This window comes from Vespa crabro, chromosome 3, assembly GCF_910589235.1.
Source record: "Vespa crabro chromosome 3, iyVesCrab1.2, whole genome shotgun sequence".
NCBI classification, from domain to species: domain Eukaryota; kingdom Metazoa; phylum Arthropoda; class Insecta; order Hymenoptera; family Vespidae; genus Vespa; species Vespa crabro.
In genome coordinates this window covers 11,646,155-11,669,366 of record NC_060957.1, presented here as the reverse complement: position 1 = coordinate 11,669,366, position 23,212 = coordinate 11,646,155, and the positions used below count along the sequence as shown (strand labels likewise).

The 23,212-nt window shown below is 30.6% G+C and overlaps 2 protein-coding genes across 4 annotated transcripts; both read right to left on the bottom strand.

Moving 5' to 3' along the window:
- Positions 1–771: 771 nt before the first annotated feature.
- Positions 772–20,594, bottom strand: LOC124422668 (LIM and SH3 domain protein Lasp). 3 transcript variants are annotated; one of them, XM_046959451.1, is made up of 7 exons: positions 20,294–20,594; positions 19,469–19,549; positions 13,916–14,010; positions 5,115–5,386; positions 4,338–4,547; positions 3,020–3,168; positions 772–2,492 (listed from the first exon to the last, which is right to left on the bottom strand). In XM_046959451.1, the coding sequence occupies exons 2-7, from the start codon at positions 19,535–19,537 to the stop codon at positions 2,313–2,315; spliced, it is 975 nt and encodes a 324-aa protein (XP_046815407.1). In that variant the 5' UTR covers positions 19,538–19,549; positions 20,294–20,594; the 3' UTR covers positions 772–2,312. The 3 variants fall into 3 exon arrangements, with proteins under 3 accessions (XP_046815407.1, XP_046815409.1, XP_046815410.1); XM_046959453.1 differs by having other exon boundaries at positions 20,356–20,594; XM_046959454.1 differs by lacking the exons at positions 19,469–19,549; positions 20,294–20,594 and adding an exon at positions 18,796–19,443.
- A 119-nt stretch (positions 20,595–20,713) lies between these two features.
- On the bottom strand, positions 20,714–23,189 carry LOC124422669 (3-hydroxyisobutyrate dehydrogenase, mitochondrial). The gene is made up of 7 exons (XM_046959455.1): positions 22,645–23,189; positions 22,410–22,588; positions 22,180–22,301; positions 21,862–22,072; positions 21,631–21,757; positions 21,365–21,536; positions 20,714–20,982 (listed from the first exon to the last, which is right to left on the bottom strand). The coding sequence occupies exons 1-7, from the start codon at positions 22,777–22,779 to the stop codon at positions 20,969–20,971; spliced, it is 960 nt and encodes a 319-aa protein (XP_046815411.1). The 5' UTR covers positions 22,780–23,189; the 3' UTR covers positions 20,714–20,968.
- Between the last annotated feature and the right edge of the window lie 23 nt (positions 23,190–23,212).

Genomic DNA, 23,212 nt, shown 5'->3' with positions numbered 1-23,212 from the left:
AAAAAAAAAAAAAAGAGAATGAAGAATCAGTAATAACATTTTTAACGATTATTATCTTTTTCCTGTTTTTAAAAGCGAATTACATCTTTTTCTTTTTTTTTTTTCGCTAAGCTATAATAATAATTATAAAAACTAACATGTTTGTTGTTCTCTTTTTAACGTTTGTTCGATCGTATAAAATATATATGACAAATTTTCTCTCTTTATATATTCATTTATATATATATATATATATATATATATATATATATATATATATATAAACAATAATTATGCTATGTAATAGTACGTATATGAATATTTATATTTATATGTATCAAATATTCTCGAAGTTGATCAAATTCAAAATCATCCTACGTATGTGTGTATATGTGTATATATTTATATATATATATATATATATATATATATATATATATATATATATATATATTTATATTTATATATAAGGCACGTAGCGGTACAATAAATAAATTCTTTTCATTCGTGGTGTTTCTTCAGAGAGAAAAAAAAAGAAGAAGACGAAGAAGAAGAAAAAGACGAGAACAAAAAATAAAAGATTAAAAAGAAAAAAAAAAAAAAAGGAATAGATCGATAGAAAACGGCGACAAAGGCGACAAAGGCACAAGAATCACAGGGTGACTTTTCACGATCATTTTGTACGATTTACGTATACGGGGATGAACCGTAAAAGTTCCTAGACGAAGAATGGGGAATGGGGTTGTGGACAATATGATGATATCGATAAGAGACTGTCAAAAATACCTAAGCGATATTTAAAATGCAATTTACTTTCTTTTCTTGGAATCATTAGACCTTTAATTTGAACAACAGGCTCGTAATTTTACAAATTTAATAGAATAATTAGAGCCTTTTTTCCTCTTTTTTTTTCTTTTTTCTTTTTTTTTTTTTTTTTTTTTTTAAGGATCTTGAAATAGAAAAAAAAGAAGTAATTGATATTTAACATCGCTGAAAAATTTTTGACCTCATAAATGCCCTTAGTGGGAACTTTTGAATCCCCGCATATTAAATGCGCCACTGATCTCTTCATTTCCATAAAAAAAAAAAAAAAAAAAGAAAAAAAAAATCATTAGAATCTTTCCACGATCAAGGAATGTGTATAATAACGGTGATGTATCTCATCGACGAAAGGCAACGTTTCGAATTCTTGATTGGTCATTCTTGAATTATTATTCAAGAGAAGGAAGACATTTTGGAAGATAAAGAATTGAATCGTGTAAAAAATCGCATTTGCGCCAGCGTCAAGCGAACGAATATAAGGAGTATCGTCATTTCGATTAAGAATATTACGAAAAGAAAGAAAGAAAAAGAAAAAGAAACAAAAAAAAAAATTGTAATCCAATTCAAGCATACTCCTTTGTTCGTTCGCATGTATATATGTAATTCATTACAAAATGCTTGGTCCCCAACTCGTAACTATATATCGCTACTATATCTCATTTTTTATATATATATATATAAAATATTAATATTTTAGAGGTCTATATATATATATATATATATATATATATATATATGTAAGTATATATATATATATATATATGTATGTATGTATGTATGTATGTATATATTGATAACATTTGATACATTAAAAGTGCAAAAACGGTATGGTAAAAAAAGAGAAAGAAAAAAAAAGAAAAAAAAAAGAAAAAAGAAAAGAAACGAAAGATGCATTATGGTAAGACGAAGAAGGTTCAGGACGTCTGAATGCTTACGACGAGAACGACCGACGTCAACAAAACTAAAACGAACGAAGCGTTTTTTCTCATCGTATTCGTTGACAATAGAATTATCTCGTTTCTTGTTCTTCGTATTACGAAAAGAAAAAAGAAAGAAAAAAAAAAAAAAAAGAAAAAAAAACAAATAATAGTAAAAAATAGAAAATAAAAAAAAAAGGAAAAAAAAGAAAGAAAGAAAGAAAGGAAACAATCTCTCGAACAGGATATACACACGTCTCTAAGGTGTCCTGTTCGACATTTTGTTTATCTTTTCTCTAACACGGCAAGGAGAGCATTGTACATAAAGAGTGGGACATAAACGGACGATCTCTCTCGCAAATAAAAAGAATATTCTCTCTCTCTCTCTCTCTCTATCTCTCTCTCCCCCTCTCTTCCTCTCCCTCTCCCTCCCTCTCTCTCTCTCTCTCACACACGCACGCACACCATCAGTGTACTCTAGCGTTTCCTTCAATCGCGAAACGTTTCAATCCAAGCACGTTGACAACAAACAAACGAGAGGTTTAAATGGCAGCTAGCCTAAGAAGATCCATCGTTGAAATATTTAAATGGTCCTTAGATTTGCGCCGGCTCGACATAGTTCGCTGGCAGCATACCGTGCCGACCTGTACGTTGTACCAAACCGGTCATCCATCCTTCGTCGATGGCTGTACAGTTAACAATCAGGTCACCGTCACAGAAGCTTACTTCGTCCAAATCTTGTGCCTCGTAATCGTACATCGCTCTGTAGACTCTCTGAAAAATATTATGTATGATTTATCAATTATAAATATTTATATTAACGTATATAATATTATATTAATGGTGAAAGATTATTTAAGTATAACTTCTATCAATACAATTATATTATAACGAAATATATATATATATATACTACAGTACATATAAATTGTCTTATATATTATATAATATGATATACTCTAATACGATTATATTGTATTTATATACTTATTAAAAAAAAAAAAAAAATAAAAAAAAAATAATAATTAAATGAAATTAAATAATAATTTTTTGACGGATAAAAATGAGGAAACAAAAAGAAAAATATATATATATATATATATACGTGCACATACATATGAAGTAAAATATAAAAAAAGAAATTTACACACGAATAAATCGTGTGCAACTTAAAAATTATTACGATTTCATAACATTTTTATCCATTTTGTAATAAGCGTTTTAAAACGTTATTACATTTACAAGATAAGATAAATATATAAATTAGCGTTCAAATTGCCGCGTAAAGGATAATAACTCACTCCGACGTTGGTAGGTGGCGGTGGTGGTGGTGGTTGCTGATGCTGTATCACGTGATTGTTATTCGTCGCAGGCGTGAGCGATCCGTAATAGTCGTTCACCGGGTCGATATCCGCAACGGAGCCAATTTTTCGTGTAGGTGGATTCGTCACTGCGCACAATATGATATTTCTTTGTTAATAAGAGAACAATATGTATATACATATACATATACATATACATATATATATATATACATATACATATACATAAGAAATAATAGAGGCTTATAAAGAATGTAATAAATATAACGATGACGTAGCACGAGAAAGAATCTCAAACTGGATAACGAAGGTGCTGTTGCGCTTAGGACTTCCGGATGGATCGTCGGACAGATGTTGTATATGAACGTAACAAAGGACGACGACCGAGATGATGATGATGATGATGATGATGATGATGATGATGATGATGATGATAATAACGTCTAATGAAATGTTCATTTTCTGAAGCAACGACTGAGCCGAGTCATGAGAGATTATTTTTTTTTTCTTTTTTCTTTTTTTTCTTCTCTCCATATATCACTATGGAGTCTAACAGAAAAAATTTCTTTTCATTCTAATTTTCATACAAATCTTAGAAAAAAAAAATATATATATATATATATATATATATATATATATATATGTATTTGAAATTAGTGCAAATTTCACGGATATTGATCTTCGTTATTATATTATAAACAAAGGTTGTAATTTCTTTTTATTTCTTTTTATTTTTATATAAATTTTGAAGACCCTATAATATTCCTTCAGAAAATATATTGTAGAACTTGAATTTCGCGAAGCGACATACGATACAAAGGTATCCTTTTATATTTATTAATATTTCATTAATTCGTAATTTCAATAAATATTCGTAATTTTTAATATTCATAATTTAATTGTACGATTTGAAACTACGATTAGATATCTTATAATTCTCAAAATATACATTTGCTTGGATGGATATAATGCTTATTATTATTTTCTAAATAAACATCGTCATTTAAAAAAAAAAAAAAAAAAAATTAAAAAATAATAATAATAAATAAATTAAAAAAAAAAAAAAAGAAATGATCACAGAAGAAAGAAGAAAAAAATTAGATCATCTAAATTTAACTAAGTATATCGTATACTCAAAAACGTTAGAAAATAAAGGAGAATAATGTGATAGAACGTATATATACATAAATGCATCATACATATACGTATAGATATACATATACATACACACAAACACATATACGTATAAGTATATGTAAGTAATACATTAAAGCAGGATCAAGGAAGAGAAACTTACCTGGACCTTTGTCACTGGTATAAATGACCGTGGTCGCGGCTTGCCTGGCGGAATAAGGACTCGGCCTTGCCTCGCTAAGGGGATCGTAATCAGCGATCCTACCTGGTGTCCTTTGTACAGGCGAGTTTGCCGTTCTCGCAACTGGTGGATTCGCATTTAGGTAACTGCTCGAGGCAGGTGCGATTGTACCGTCCGTGTACTCTACGTACTCTAAAAAGCATAGAAAGCAACGAAAAGCTGACAAATAATTGGATAGAGTGACACGACGGCCGGGGGAGAGGGGGGGAGGGTTAAGTCTCGAGTTAGGGCAAAGGGGTTGGCCTGGGCTAGAGTGGGGATGTTTAAAAAGCAAAACTAGGCAAACATTTACTCGAGGACACATTAGCATACGTATTTTATGTATTTATCCTTCTTGGTCTTTCGCCGTGAAATTTTTTCTCCTTTTTTTTTTTCAAATGTTCAAATTATTTAATTTTTTTTTTTTTTTCTAAACGTTTGACGTTTAGAATATTTGATTCTATTTGTTGAAGGTCACGCATTGGGAATTATTTAATTTCTTTTCTTTTTTAAATATTTGAAATTCAAATTATTTAATGGGAAATTTCATTTCTATTCGTCACGTATATTAACTATCAACATTTTTCAAAAGTATTTATAATAATTAGAAAAAATGCGAAAGATTGTATGACAGGTATATTATAAATATTGTCAATTCGTTTGTTTTACTTAATAAATATTTGTTAAATAGATTGTAATATAGATGAATTGATAACTGACCGATTTGTTCGCCATTTTCTCCGGTCATGGTCCTTTTCTGTTCCATAATCGCCTTCTTCTGAAGTTCACCATGGTAAGCAACGTTTGAAATTATCTTGCTGTTCTGCTTGATTCTCAGCGTCTCTGGATCATCCGCAACTTGCGTGAACTTTCCCTTTGCCTTTTCGAACTCTGCATGATACTTAACGTTGCTTTGAATTTTTGTATTCTCCGCGATGCGTTTTAATTCTGGTGTTTCCGCCATCGTCGTTGCCTTTGCTTTTGGTATGTGTCTACGTATAAAAAATTTTTTAAATAAATAAATAAATAAATGAATAATAATAATAATAATAATAATAATAATAATAAAATCGATGTATTATAATGTTAATCATAATCATAATAATTAAGAAATAATATATTATAATGACAACGATAAGAATAATAATAATTATTATTATTATTAATATATTGTTTAATTAATAAATGATAATAATTATAATTATTTATAATTAATATGTTAATAATTGTTCATTGTTATTAATATATTGTTCATCAATAAATATTTAAAATATTAACTATTATTAATAAGTAATAATTATTATTATTGAAAAATGATGTATTATAATGATGATGATGATAATAATAACAATAATAAAAGGAAAAAAAAATGTTTTTTAAAATTGTTCAATTACGATTGGACTAACAATGAGACTGTACGAATGTCTGTACGTTCATATTCATTAATGAAGCCACACTCAGATCAGCTGATTTTGACAGGTATCACATGTCACGAAAGATATCTATTGCGATTATTAAAACGTTCTCGTAATTTCACGCACGTACTTCATACACGACATGGATTATGATATGAAAAGAGATCGAAGAACAATAACAGGGACACGCTTTCGAGCTCCGACTAACAATGTAAAAGAGAAGATAAAGTCACGTACAGTTTAAACGTCTATCGTTTAGCAACTTTGAAACTCGAGGATGGGAGAGAACATTTTCGAGAAGAGTATAAAATTTATCTCTTAAGCGAGACAAATATTTAAACATGCATTACGTATAACCATTTGCACAAATAATTTATCATTTTTATTTATTTATTTATTTTTTTTCTTTTCTTTTCTTTTTCAAGAAAAAAAATTCTTCCCCTCCGATCTACCGCAAAAAGAAACAAATTTCTCTGGAATATTTTTACCGTGTGAAGCATTTAAAAAAAATTGATCGTTTAATAACGATGAAAAAAAAAAAAAAAGAAAAAAAAAAGAAAGATAGAAAGAAAGAAAGAAAAAGAAAAGAGAAAGGGGAAAAAGAACAAAAAAAGAAAAAGAAAGAAAAAAAATAAAGAAATTTGTAGACGTTAAAGCGAAAGAAGGACGATGACAAGAGGTCAACGACGTCTTTCTTATCTTGAGAGTCCATCCTCCGCAATGCGAGTCGATAATTTTCTCCGGAGAAATCGTAACGCTTTTCGAACGACCGAAATATAAGGGAGAAAAAATAAAGGGAGATCTTCGTATTGTGAAATTCTGTATGACGAGTAGGACGAACTAAGATAAAATGAAATGATGTTAAATGAAATGAAATGAGATGAGATGAGATGAAATGATCTCCTAAGAGTTCCATTGAAATGTATATGCATAAGCTTTCCAAGTAATTATGTATATATATATATATATATATATATATATATATATATATATATATTATAGAGAAAGAGAGAGATAGATAGATAGATAGATAGATAGATACATAGATAGATAGATAGATAGATAGATAGATAGATAGATAAATAGATAGATAGATAGATAGATAGATAGACAGACAGACAGATAGATAGATAGATAAATAGATAGATAGAAACTAATCTGTATGTATGAACATATGTACGAATCTATGTGTGTTAGGTAGGGTAAGGTAAGTTCGTCGTACAACTCGTAATCGAGATTTGTGTCACGAGTTTTCCATATACGGTGTCCGTAGCTCTCACTGTGCCATACCCAGTAATCATGAACGTATGTTACGCAATTGCATCGAATAATTAGGTATGCATTTTCGTTCCTCTTCTTGTCTTTCGATACTTCCAAAGAGATAGGTAAGTAGAGAGAGAGAGAGAGAAAGAGGGACGACTTAATTTTCTCAATAAATCGAACGCGTTATCATTTTGTTTTTATATTATTTTATTATATTATATTATATTATATTATATTATATTATATTATAAAAAATATTATATAAAAGCATTGTAAATGATCAATTCAAAAAAGAAAAAAAAATAATAATAACAATAATAATAATAATAATAATAATAATAATAATAATAATAATAATAATAATATTTATCGAGGAGACAATTGTAGTAAAAAAGAAAATATATATATATATAAATATATATAAAGGTTGTAGTAAAATTACATATTACAATTTTAGTTTTACTAAATTTGTACATAGTACAAATGTCGTTCTATTATTGTTGTACTATATAGTAAAAAAGAAAAAAAAAAGTACATAAATTATAGTCGAATTACAATTTTACCATATATATATATATATATATATATACAATTGTACCATTTTTCTTTTTCTTTTTCTTTTTTCTTTCAGTGCAATTATTATCCTCTTTTGTTAATTAACTTATTTTATTTACACGTTTGTTTTTATTTTCTTCTTGTACATAAGATTGATCACAATTGAACTGTTATATCACGTAAAGTAAAATGTAAAAAAGTGGCGATGAAAAAGAAATTGGTAATTCAAAAGTGGCTACACTTCCTCGATGTTGAACAGAGTAACATAGTACAAGCCTGGAATGGATTTGTTGTTGGGGTCAGAGGTATTAGATTCCAGTAGAGCGTTAAGTTTAGAACAGGCTTCAGGGAGAGCACGAGTACAACTAGTATATAACGAATATATATATATATATATATATATATATATATAAGTATATAACGAATATATATATATATATATATATATATATATATACATACATATATATATACACACATATATATATACACATGTCAATCGTGTGAGGACGGAAGCCTTAGAGAAACGAAACCGTTCGCATTCTTTTGATTCTTAAGAAGAAAGTGTGATGTAAATGTGGATGTAGAGCGATGTATGTGTGTACGTATGTATATATATATATATCCACAATCGAATTCGTAAAACAAATTTTATTTTACTTTCTTCCTCTTCGATGATACGTAAATTGATATATAAGAATGAAAGATATACGAAAATGTTCGAATCTTAATCTAATATTAGAAAGATAAAACGAAAGTTCTTTGATCTTTGATACAGCTTCCCACAATACAATGGACCAATTATGAAACTTTACTGCACAATTAATGGTTTAATCTCGTAGGCGAGGAAAAAAAATATATAAATAAATAAATAAACAACCAAATAAATGAAAACTAACAGTTCTGTGAAGTTACATAAATCAAAGAAAGAAGAAAAATTATAAGGAAGAAGAAAGGAGGAAAGAGGAAAGAAGGAAAAGAAAAAAAAAAAAAAGAAAATAAAAGAAAATGTTCTCAATAACAACAATTTTCCAATCGATATTGCAAATTAAATGAATTTTTCGGATGGTATTTAAATTCGCTCGATCATTACAATAACGATCAAACTCGATCACGATCGTGCCGCCTAACGTATTGTAAGGATAAATAAAGATCAATAAAAATGTACGATAAACATATCGAGCAATAATATTATCAAAGAGGCGAAAGAGGGCTATGTTAGTATCTATTAATAATTATTATCATAAACGCATCCCGTACGAGGTTCACGGATAAGACTCGTAAGCACGTTTTATGCGTTGGGTTTGGCGATGCTGCATTGTGGGACAAGGTCGGTTTGCCATAGCCATGCAGACAAGAGTCACGCTACGCTGAGCACTCCCTCATACCACCCCACCCCACCACATTATATTACACTACACCACACCACACCACAACACACCACACCCCACCCCCTTCTTTTTATGACTAGCTGTTAAATTGCTTCGAGTTGAAACTACGCACCGCGCTCCGTAACAGTACAGACGGCGATGTTTCCTGCTTCTTCTCCTTTCTCTCTCTCTCTCTCTCACTCTCTCTCTCTCTTTCTCTCTCTCTCTCTCTCTCTCTCTCTCTCTCTCTTTCTATCTATCTATCTCTTTCTGTATCTTAGTTATTCACTCACTCACTCCCTCACTCACTCTCACACACTCACTCACTCCCTCACTCCATCCCTCTTTCTCTATTTCTTCTTCTTCTTCTTTTTTTTTTTATTCCTTTCTTTCTCAAGCGGATTATATTTACACGGAGCTACACGTTACACATGAGAGTCTTGTCTTATATATTCGTATCTCGCGCCATTTCATTTCTTTTCTTTTCTTTTCTTTTCTTTTCTTTTCTTTTCTTTTCTTTTCTTTTACTTTTAATATTTTTTTCTCTTTCTTTTTTTCTTATCTTCTTAATTTTCTTTTACCACATCCCGCCCCTACTTTAACACGACTGCGCAAGTATAATTACCACCGCGAAACTAACTACATTACGTTTGATTTATATTGAGAGCGGTGTATTTAAGTATGTATATACATTGTAGAGATAAGAGGCCAACCGACTCGTGAGAACGCGATTTCTTTTTGATTAACCATACGTGGAATTGTTGTTGCTATAATATCGAGATCGAAATAGAATATGCAATTGTTATACTTCGCGTCTATGTATTATTATTCGCGGGGAAGGGGTGGGGGAGGAAGAAGAGAGGGGAGAAAGAGAAAGAAGAGGGAGAATGAAAGAAAAGTGCAGCAAAAAGATAAGAAAAGAAAAATCAACTCTTACGTGCTCCTCTTATCTTATTTTCTCATCATCATCTGATCTAATATTATAAATACAAAAGCACATATGCTATTTGTACATGATAAATTTTATTTATTGATAAAATGCGAACGCGAGAGATTTTCTTCACGATAATTGAAACAATGTAATCTTTCTTGCTTTCTTTCTTTCTTTCATTTTTCTTCCCATCTCCTTCTCCTCCCACCCCCACCTTAACAAAACTTTCGAATTTGTTCTTTGGTGTATATAAATTATTATTATTATTATTATTATTATTATTATTATTATTATTTTCCTTTTTCTTTTCCGTTCTTCTTTTTGTTTCTCTCTTTTTTTTCTTTTTTACTTTTTTATTAGTTTTCTTTTTTTATTCTCTCTCTCTCTCTCTCACTCTCTCTCCCTTTCTCTCTCTCTCTCTCTTTCTCTCTAATGCCACAGCATAAAGATACTTATGTTTAGTATCATTTTTCTCTGTCCTTCTTTTACTCCCTTTCCATCAACGTCTCTCATCCCAATACGAGAAAAGGAGGAGGCGAACGTTCTCGTATGAGTCACTCCGAGGTATGTATACGGATGATGATTCCTCCGGCAATGACGTCACTACCAATGTAAATTCGCAAAAATTCCAATGACGGCGAATGAAATCGTGACACCTTATATAAAAAAAAAATCGTGTTGTAAGAGGAAGGAAAAGATCAAAAAAAAAAAAAAATAAATAAATAAAGAAAGAAAGAAAGAAAGAAAGGAAAATTAAGAAAAGTAAAAGAAAAAAATGAAAAAAAGAAAAAGAGAAGAGATAATAATAGAGAAAATTGTTTCGTTAATTTTTTTTCTCTTTTTCTTTTTATCATAACGTTAATACGAGATTGTTAATTAAAAAGAGAAAACAAAGAGAGAGAGAGAGAGAAAGAGAGAGAGAAAGAGAGAGAGAGCAAACTGAAAGATGAGGAGAAAAAGGAGGAGGAGGAAGAGGAGGAAGATGAAGAGAGGGAATTGAGAAAAAGAAGAAGGGATGACCAGACGAATGAATGAGTTTCACGACTCACACGTGTTCCCCGTCTCGCTCATTCGGCGTGTTCACTCGATTCTACACACGCATGAGTTAAAACACCATCTCACAATTACACACGAAGAAAATATTATATTGTTTAATGCATTGTCATGAATCGATCATGTTTTTTTCTTTCTTTCTTTTTTTTTTTTTATTCGTCTTTTCTTTTTCCAGTTCCTTCTTTTTTCTTTCTTCCTTTCTTTCATTCTTTTCGTCGTAAAAAATTTCGTCAACAGCGAAAGGACAATTTGGAATTTGAATTCTTTTTCTCACGAGGGAGTCGCGAGTGAACGAGGACAATTCAATAGAAAAAGAGAAAAGGCAAATAAAAAAGAAAAAAAAAAAAAGAAAAAAAGAGGGAAGAAAAAGAAAAAGAAGGAAAAAAAATCAGAAAATTATTGTACTCCGTCATTCGTATATTTCTTCGTCCTTTGTAGATTTGATTTTACAAATATAATCACAAATTATCCACAATTACACGATGAATATTATATTGTTAACGCGTTACGAATCGGTCATAGGTATAATTTTCTTTTTTTCTTTTTGTTTTTTCCTTCTTCTTTTTTCCTTTTTATCGACGTAAAATTTCAATTTTGCAACGCGCACGAGGAAAATTCCAAAAATTGGAATTTTCCTCGTGCGAGAGAGAAAGAGAAAGAGTCCAGTGGACGGGGAATTTTCAACTATAAAAAAGAAAAAAAAAAAAAAAAAGAAGTCGAATTATTTTACTCTATCGTTATTAATATAAATACCTAACTTCACTTTGTCATATCCTTCGTTTATCATAGATCTTTTCTTCATCGTCGTACTTTATTCATCGTATTATACTTATCGAGTAACTTGTGATGTTAATTCAACCGTATAACTCGTCGTTACGAAAGGAATTATGTACGATAAAGGAGGACGTTGAGAGGAAGGAAGAGAACGAGAGAGAGAGAGAGAGAGAGAGAGAGAGAGAGAGAGAGAGAGAGAGAAACATAACTTCGAATCTGCAGAGAGCAGGAAGATTTCATCATCGGACCGCGTATACAGTGGAAATATTGTCGTCGAATCATCCAACGAAAGATGCATCTTGCTTGCATCGAGTTTTAAAAGAAGAGACAGAGCTACAGAAGAAGAAGAAGAAGAAGAAGACGAAGAAGAAGAAGAAGATGAAGATGAGGAGAAAGAGGAAGAGAAAAAATATGAAGGAGAAGCCACAGCAAGAAGCCATTCTAATTGTCGTACCGACGAATAATCGAATTACCGTCGATCATTTCACCAAACGAAATCCAATAGACGTGAGTAGAGATGGCCGACAATCTATGACCATTCTCTACATCCGAGTACGTTGTGATACGCATTATATATTTTTTTTCTTTTTTTTTAGGAATAATTTAAAAATATCACGAAGTAAAATCCATGGATTAGACGAAAGGTTCCTATTTCAATTGTAAATATCAATTACACTCTTCGCGTGACGTTTTAATATTAACTATATTTTCTTTTCCATTTCCTTTTTCTTCTTTTTTCTCCTTTTTTTTTTTTTTTTTTTTTTTTTTAGATCGTAAGATTAACTAAAGAGTCTCGAGAAGGATTAATCAATTTTTCGAATCATCTAAAGAAACATTCGACTCACCCTGTATTAACCAACGTAATCTCTTATTACCATTCAACGTAATCAATGACATAAAATTGATGCACAATGAATCAAATGCGATAATTTCTTTTTTCTTTTCTTCATAGGATCAAAAATGAATTTTGATAATTAATGTTTTTTATCTTTTATGCGTATATATATATATATATATATATATATACCTTTTCGTAAAAAAAAAAAAAGAAAAAACTCCGAAAAGAAAAAGAAATACAATTTTTTTTAGATGATTAATTTAGACACGTTATCCACTTTGGGTAGCTTCTTCTTCTCTTCAGGAGTCTATATTTAGCTTGTACATTCGCGTATCTCCGAAGAAGAAGCCATTTTTAGAGCGAGCGAACGAGCATGAGAGAAGATAAAAACAGCATGTGTTGGGAGCTTATCACAGGAGAGCGCTATGAGACTTTACGGCTCTCCCCTCGGAGCTCCCGTCCGTTCAGCTTATACACGCTTAACGGAGCCGATTAATTTTCGTCGAGCGCACGAAATTAACCCTAACGCGAAGTCAATTTCATTCTGCCCTCGACGCCATCTTTCTTTCTACTCTATGCTTACAAATCGTTGAGAATCATATCTCCTATACGCGATTGCACGAGAAAGAGAAAGAGAGAGAGAGAGAGAGAGAGAGAAAACAATTCATCTTATTGTATTTTATTTATTTAATTTTTTTACTTCATTAATTAACAATATCTTTTATGCAAGATGAGCTAAAAGTCCCTAGATAATTTTAAAAAATCAATTACTATTTTTCAAGACTACTTGGGCCAATTTTCTTTCTTCCTTTCTTTCTTTTTTTCTTTCAAATTGTAAAACTACAAGTTTAAAAATTTATAGTTATAAAATTAAACGTTCTCGAAAGGATATTAAAATCACTTAGGAAATTTTTGCCCAAGCACCGATTCAAAGAAACTTCGATTATTCGAAGTAAAAAGACACAAATAATATAAAATCTAATTCGTGTTTTACGAATGTCGTAATTTAGAAATTACATTGTAAAGAGATAAGAGATTACGTGGGTCGTTAGATCAAATTATCAAAGATATTTGTTTCTTTGAAAAAAAAATACGACAAATACGATCGTTACGTTTGTATTTTTTCCCTCCCCCCCTCCCCATTTAGCGAGATTTCAAACGGACTTGTAGAAATTACGATTGTATATAACTCATGGCTTTATCATACAAAAATCAAAAATCAAAAATCAAAAAAAAAAAAGAAAAAAAGAAAAAAAGAAAAGGAAAAGAAAAGAAGAGAAAAAAAAGAAAAAAATATTGGAATTAGAAATGTATTAACTTACGCCTCGCAGTATGGCTGTTTGTTGAAGCCTTTGTAAGTTCGCATGTTCAAGGTCATACCGCAGCCCTGACACTTGAAGCACTGCTTATGCCATATCTGAAACAGAAAGTAGAACGTACTATTCTGGTTAAACTCGTACTCTCATTGTCAAACAACTTCGTTGATGATTTGTCTCGTGCCTGAGAATATTGCTTAAAAGGAGAGTAAGAAGAAAAGAAGAAGAAAAAAAAAAAGAAACAAAAAAAAATAGAAAAAAATAATAATAAGAGAAAAGGAAAGGAACGATAGATCGATCATTAAATGTTACGAGATAAACGTCATAAACGTCATGAAGGAGGATCGAGAGATCGAGATAAGGATTGATTTAAAGCTATCCACTTGTATCTATCCATCTGTCTCTTTTTATTCAAGGTCACGGATCGACTTTCAACCTCCAAGTTGTTAATTGCTATTAGAAGGTCGAGAACGTCTTTCTCTTTCTCCTTCTCTTTCTCTTTCTCTTTCTCTTTTTCCATCTTTTAACATGCAAGGAAAATCGTTTAGAATTTTCCACGAAGAATAGTCTCGATCTAGGCAGCGATTTGAAATTATAATGACGTCGTTTTCTCCGGTACGATGATAATTTCTGAACGATAGGATGATGACTAAGACCGATGATTCTCACTGGACATGCTTCTCCGACCACGAAAATGTAGTCTGACCATTTTTGTCACGAAAACAGAACATACGAGAATGAAAAAAAGTAAGAGAGAAAGAGAGAGAGAGAGAGAGAGAGAGAAAGAAAAGAAATAAAATATCAAAAGACATCTTTTTTTTTTTTTTTTTTTTAAATACATCACGATTTTGCTCGTACATAATACATAATAAATAAATGAGTAAGTAAGTGAATACGTATGTACGTATGTCTAAGTCTAAGTCGTAAGTTTAGGTTGAAAGATGTTAATTAAAAAACTTTCCGAATAGACGAGCTTCCTGCCATTTATTTACTCATGAGGAGAGAGATCTTCTCACGAGACTTGGATCGTTGTTACGAAACAACGATCTTTTTATGTAATTATTGTCGAAATCTGAGGAATTTAACAAGTATTTAACAACAGTAGTGAGAAAGAGAAGGAGAGAGAGAGAGAGAGAGAGAGAGGGGTTTAGGGATAAAGAAAGATAGAGAAAATTGACCAGTGAAAATTAGAAATCCTTGTGTAGATCCTTTCCTCTAACGATTTATTACGTTAAAGTGTCACGTTTGTCAATTGGCAAACGTGTCTTTTTCTTTTCTTCTTTTTCCTTTTTTTTTTTTCTTCAGGAATAGAATTAAGGTGTCGAATTAATCAGCATAATTTAGAGTTTCTTTATGTTGATATTTCTAGATAACAACGAGTTTCATCAATTAGCAAATATAATCGATTTCTAATCTGCAATTTGGCGCGAAATTTGCTTTTAAATATCCTAATCTTATTGAGATTAAAAAAATTGAAATGAAATAAAATATAATAAAAATGTCGTCATAAAAATATAAATCTTATCAAATTAATTTAATGCACCATAGCGTTTCTCTTTCAATAGAATAACAAATTTAGTAAATTAGAAAATACGACTTGTCGTACGATTTGGTATCGAAATTTGATTTTAATGTCTCAATAACATATCGATTTGCGAAAGGAAAGGAAATAAAAAAAGATAGAAAAATAAATAAAATCATGCTAAACACGAGAAGAAAGGGCAATGAGGATAACGAAATGTCTTGGATCGGAGATTCTCTCAGTGTTAGAGGAGAACAAGCAACAGGTTGGGATCAACTCCCACCTGTTGTAATCGTATGCCAAACCCACGCAACAACACAAGCCCCGGTCGGTCGGTGGTAACTCGTGCCAATTCGTACCTATTCAAGATCGTTCGTTTGCTAATAGTAGACACACTGTTTGCAAATTTTAAATTTGCCGCCTTCGAAAAGAAAAAGGAAAAAAAAAAAAAGAAAGAAACGAGAACAAAATCAAAAAAAAAAAAGGAAAACAAAACAAACACACACATACGGCAAATAAAAAAATTAAAAAACTTATTCCTTTACTTTTTCTATATCTCTAATTTCTCCTTCCCTTCTTTTATTACTCGTTACAAAGAGATCTTTTTAACGCTCCGATAATCGCATTTAAACGTCGACAAGATGGCGCGTCAGTTAAATAGTGTATTAAATCGAATGACGAATCGCGTTCGAGCTCTCGTTTAAATTTACGAGTCATTCGAACGGTATACCATTTGTACCGTTATTGTTAAAATTATATAAAAACATTTTTCAAAACAATCTTTGACAGTATTCGCACGCGGAATAAATGTCGTTCATATTCCAGATAAACGATTTATGTATTCTTATTTATATATTTTTACGTGCGTACACGAAGTAGATGTCGTTGCATCCTGAACGCGCGTATTTCTCAACCCTTTTCAAAAATGACATCCTCTCTTATCAATCATCGCGCGTTTTTACTTAAAATTTATTCGAGAATAAAAACGAATTAGAATTTTTAATCTCTACTCCAACCCCCGTATTCTTTAATCCGCGATAATTCTGTCATTTTGATTCCAAAAATATATATGTCTTACGTATTTTCATTTATTTTCGCGGGAGAATTCGAAGTAGATGGCGCCTTCGTCGTCGTTGATTCTACACGCATGCGTGAATGTTCCTTTTTAAAAATGGCATCGTTCAATATATCTTATCGTACTTATCTCAATAGGTTTTATTTATAATTATTATTAATTAAAAGATAAAAATGTATTATTTCTTTGATAATTTCCTCAAAGAAGTGGAAAGAAATTAGTTTTTCGTAGGATTTATGAGATATAATAGAACGAACCAACTTTCTATATCGCAGAATGACTCGCATAGTCCGTTGAACGGACACAACGGTAATTTTGAGGTCTTTGAAAATAAAGTAAGACATATAGATAGATAGATAGAGAGAGAAAAAAGAGAGAGAGAAAGAAAGATGGATGATTAAACGAGTAATAGTTTCAACTATTAATGGAAGGACGTAAATTAATTAGAATACCGTTTCTTTCCTCTATATGCGGGTTGCGCACTTTCAAATTGATAAATCAATTGACGGGTAAGAATAAAATTAGAATGTTTTCGAACGATACACTTTTGTACTCCGAATACATACACACACATATCACGCATATTATATATATATATATATATATATATAAACATAAAAAATTTATTTTTAATTCGAATGTTATTCTTTTTTCTCCGCTTCTTTCGTTGTTCTATTTTTAAAAAGGATTATTTTTCATTAGAACTTCTTGAATTCAATGGGTTCAAATTGTCAGCAAATAAGAACCTAAGATATAAACGATATGAAAATGTAGAAAATCAATTTTCTATAAATATTATAATTATCGTGTAATTCTAACTTTAATGATTTCTGATAGAATATATTTATATAGGATTTAAATTTCCCGCGCAATTTTCAATCATTAGTCTTTCCGATTAATGTTACACACGTATTATTATAATATTATAACAATAATGCATATTAACATTAAATATACTGTAATATATAATTTAATTATTACTTTATATATATATATATATATATTTTTTTTTTTCTGTTGTATTATATATTTATATAATTTTATATAATAATTTATATATATATATTTTTATAAATAATATAATATAATATATACAATATATTATATGTATATAATTATAATTAACGATAAGAAATAGTTGCTGATCAATAATTATCTTGTCAAGAAAGAGGAGAAGAAAAGAAAAGGAAGGAAAAGAAAAAAAGAAAAGAAAAAAGAGAAAAATTCCGGTTAGTTCTAATGCCATTCACTGGCACTACGGTGTCGAAGACATCCGGTGAAAGACGTACGATTTACGTCAACGTACGATCGAATTTCAATGGTAATCGAAACTCTGTGATTCTGCAAGGATCAAACAACGATTCACGATTCGTCGCACACGAAAGATTTTCTTGGACAACACATTAAAAAAAAAGAAAGAAAATAAATAAATAAATAAATAAAATTAAAAATAAAATAAAAATAAAATAAAAATAAGAGATAAATAGAAAACAATTTTTTTTTAAATTAAAAGAAAACTAAAGAGAAAGAAAAAACAAAAAAGAAAAAGGAAATTATCGACGTAGCAGCAATTTATTTGACTCTTGACTTTACTTATCTCTCTGCGTTATCTTTCAGTAAAGAAGAGAGAAACGATGATGGACAAAAAAAAAAAGAAAATAACAAAAAGAAAAAGAAAAAACAAATCAGAACGAAATGGATTTCATTACGTAAGACTATCGTAAACACATGTAAGAATATCGAACAAAACAAAGAGTTAATAGTTTTTTGAAAACTTATATAATATATATATATATATATATATATATATATATATATTTCTTTTTTATCATATAAGATTAATTTTGATGATATACATTGTATTATTAATTTCGAATCAATTCAATCGTAAATATTACCAAATTGAATGATTTGACGTGTATGCGTTTGTATATGTATGCGTGTTTGCAAATTAAGCAAATTAAAACGTTGAAATGTGATTTTGTTGGCGCGCTGACGGCATCAAAAAAAAAAAAAAAAAAAACCGAATGCATTTCGTTTAAAGAAACGTAAATCTAACCTCTAAGAAAATAATCGTATATATTGTCATAACAATATTAACATTTTTCATTTTAATTAATAATTACAAATAAAAGATAACATTTAAAAATTAGAAATAAATAATACGCATTATAAACTTTTCATGATAAATTAAACGCACGGTACTCGTTAATGATAGAAATACGTATGAACATATGTATCTTACATAAAATACATATATATGTAGATATAAATGACGAAGAAAGTTACCTCGTGATACGCGAGTTTTCCTTTTTATAATGTAAAACTTGGAAAATTGTATTTTTTAGATATTCCAATATCTAATCCTCTTCTATTATCCCTACCTCCCTCCCTTCCTCCCTCCCAATCAACCATTTAATTATCCATTCATCAAACCTTCACTTTTCTCTCTCTCTCTCTCTCTTTCTCTCTCAGATCACTAAACATCTTATCTCAAAGAGAGAGAGAGAGAGAGAGAGAGAGAGAGAGAGAGAGAGAACAAAAGAGAGAGAGAGAAAGAAAGAGAGAAAATTGAGAACAACGCACGTCCTTGCGATACGTCGCGAAATGAATTCTCAAGTCGCCGCGCGCGCTCTCGAAGAGACTCACGAAACCGAGAGCAATAAAGTGAGAGGGAGTGAGACCAAGTGAGGCCGAGAGAAAGGAGAGGAAAGAAGGTAGAGAGAAAGGCGAGAGACGATGAAAGAAAGAAAGAAAGAAAGAAAGAAAGAAAGAACGAAAGGAAAGGAAAAGAAAGGAAGGTAGATAGGAACCGCTATTTTCCATTTCATCAAAATGAAGTAAGGGAACGCGAATCAGAATGAAGAAAAGAAAGAAAGAAAAAGAAAAGAAAAGAAAAGAAAAGAGAAATAAAAAGTGTGTGTGTATATATATATATATATATATATATATCTTGACATACCTTATCGAGACACTTGAGCTCCTCAATCGGATAAACCGTTTTCTCACAACGAGCGCACGTCTTGCTCATCTTCTTTCCTTCCTGTCTTTTTCGTCCAGTGGAAATTGAGAAGATTATAATTTAATAAAAAAAAAAAAATTAACAAACAAACAAACAAACGAAGGAACGAACGACCGAACGAACGAACGAAGGAACGAACGAACGCGCAAAAAAAAAACAAACAGAAAAAGGGATATAGTTCGATCGAACTAATGTAGGGAAAAATTGATAAGTAAAAAGAGAGAGAGAGAGAGAGAGAGAGAGAGAGAGAGAAAGGAATTATAAATAATTAGGTGTCTCCTCGTTCGACGTTTTATCTCAGTCGAATCGACGAGGAGAAAAGGAGAGAGAGAGAGAGAGAGAGAGAGAGAGAGAGAGAGAGAGAGAGAGAGAGAGAGAGAGAGAGAAAAGGACAGAGACGTAGGAGGAGAGAAGAGAATGAGAGAAGGGGGGGACACGTGCCAAGAAGGCACAGAAAAGGCACAACAAGCACTCGGATTTATCGATGACTTAGCGTCAAAGATGCATTCGTAGGTTTCACTCGTCGCACGTTTTTCTTTTTTCTTTTCCTTTCTTTCTTTTTTCTTTTCTTTTTTTTTTTTTTTTTTTTTTTTTTTTTTCTTTTTCGCGCACCGACCGTGTTTCACGTTAGGCCCCACTCGAATTTTCTTCAATCCGTGAAAAGAATTTGAAGTAATAATAATAATAATAATAATAATAATAATAATAATAATAATGATATTAAATAATAATAATAATAATAATATTAATAATAATAATAATGACGTTCTTCCTTCCCTCGTTGATAAGCACGACGACGAGACGTAACGATTGAAATATACTATTACACGGGCAACGACGTTCGGACGGCGGAAAATGCAGGAGCCACGCCGACACCAGGCAGCATTGAACCGCACTGCGCCCTCTCGATTACTCGATTGTCTCTAATTTTATTATTCGTATATCCTCGAACTTCTCTCCTCTGTGCTCCTGCCGCGAGCAAAAACTCTCAACGAGTGACAGAAATGGTGGAGGTACCACGTTGGTCAATTCAACAACGACCGTCCGATGATAGAGACCTGGTTCTTTAATAAGCCGGATGTCGCTGCAGTCGTTATCTTCTTCTTTTTTTTTTCTTTTTCAAATAGGAAGAAAAAGTAAGAGAAAGCGATAAAGAGAGAGAGAGAGAGAGAGAGAGAAAGAGAATCAGTTTCGAATGAATTGTATAGTATGCATCGGTCGGTAATGCAGAAATCTCTACGTATTTAGTTTCAATACGAAAATAATATTAACATACTCGTAATTCTTTGCATCGTTAAAATATATAAGATTTAACTTATCGTTAATTTTTCTTTCATTTATTCGCATTATTTGAGATCGTTTAATATGTAGATGGCGATAGTGTTCTACTACGTTAGTCGACATCATAATTGTTCTTCTCGTAAAGCCGGCATTTTTGTTTTAAATTTTGTTTCCTGAAACATCCGATTGATTATCAACGTAGAATAATGATATTAATTAAGTATATACTTTTAAAGAAGGAGATAAACGATGGAAGAATTCGTAATAGATTTAATAGAATAGCAAAAAGTACTGGACGGTAAGAACTGTTTTCTTTTAAATTTATTTCTAACCTATGATTTTTTTCAATAGACAAGCATCTGAAGTTTCTTGGTACGAAAAACAGTGGAACAGTATTGGCGGGAAATTCAAATGTTCTTTACTTCAATTATTTGTTTTGTTGATATTTTGTAATTATCAAAATAATTCATATAATATTATTTTATTGCAGTGAAAAACTAATGGCAAAAGAAAATTAATAACATAAATGGAAAATATATTAACTTTAATGTTTACCTTTTATAAATTGATATACGATGCTAAAATCTTTTTGCGATAAACCATGACTATTAAGCATCCTATAAATTTGATGAGCCAAAGACCCTAAAGGAATGAATGTGTCTGTTCTAGTTGCGACAGATTGTGCCAAACTTAAATCTTTTGCCATGAGCAATGTACTAAAACCGTCCTAAAATAAAATATCAAGTATAGTTATCAATCCAATAATATAGAAATTCTTTTCACTTGTTAAATATTATATATATATATATTTGTTCATTTACTTCATAATTTTTTGAACTAGGAACATTAGGTAGAAGACCTGGAACAGGATTGTATAATTCAGAGGACCAACATCTTCCTGAACTGGAATTCACTATTTCATTCAGTACATTTTCTTTCAGGCCCAATCTACCAAATGAAAAAAAAAAAGAAAAAGAATCAATCAGTCAAATAATATATAATACATAAGAACGAGAAAACTTATGATAAAATTTTGCGTTTTTACACTTTACCTTTGACCAAGATTGAAAATTTCGGCCGTACCAATCATACTAATGGCCAGTAGCATATTATTACACAATTTTGCTGCCTGTCCCATACCAACATCACCGCAATGAACTATTCTCGAGCCCATAATTTCTAATATAGATTTGGCAGCTTCGAAATTTGCATTAGAGCCACCTACCATAAAGGTCAATGTACCATCTCTCGCTGCATTTGTACCTAAAAAATATATATATATATATATATATATATATATATATATATATATAAACATCGTATTGTACGTACAATATATTCATACAATTGTATGAAAATATAAATTATACCTCCTGATACCGGAGCATCAATAAATTTAACTTCTCTTTTTTCAGCCTCTTTGGATATTTCCTGCGACACGAACGGATCTATCGTACTGCTATCTATCAAGAGTACATTTTTTTTCACTGAACTATAAATGATATAGATCATTAATCTATATATATATATATATATTTATATCTATATATATATCTATATATATAAAGAGAAAAATATGTCATCTTCAATATATTGATACCTCAATATACCATTATCACCGATATAGCAATCCAGAACATGTTGATTCGAAGGTAACATAGAAATGATTACGTCAACGTCCTTCACCGTTTCTGTAATGGTCGAAGCAGCGTTCGCACCAGCTTCGACCACGTTAGACATAGCTGATTTATCAACATCGAATACTTTTAATTTGTAACCCTAAAAGTACTTCGATCAGATCGTTATATTCGTAATATAATCTTAATAATTCTTACCTTTTTCAAAATATTTTTTGCCATGTGACCACCCATTTTACCTAAACCAACGAATCCAATTTTCTTTGAAAATCGACGTACACCTTTCATACTTATCCAAATCGAGGATTTTGAGACGAATACAAGGAAGTACATTTTTCTTTGTTTTTTATTATTTTTTTTTTTTTTTTATTTTCAATTTTATCACGATCTTATCGTCGTCAACAGCAATAAAACTTTGACATTCGGTCCCGATAACACTCGTAATGACTTATATTACAAGATGGTAATTAATGGTTGAACTTTATAAAATATTCTTACTGTATAAATTATATGCTTGTGATATAGAATGGTTCGATATTAAACACGATTTTGATCAGAAGTCGAATATATTCCTTAGCTTGGTAAATATAAACGTTATTTACGTTTCAATTATGAATCCGTTAACGCTTTAATGACACTATCGTATATTAAAGAAACGTAAAATTAAAAACAAGTTGTGCAATACTACCGATAAGATATAAGTTGAATCATGAAATAATTTTATGTTTTTGCATATATGTATATAAATGAACTGTAAAAACATATA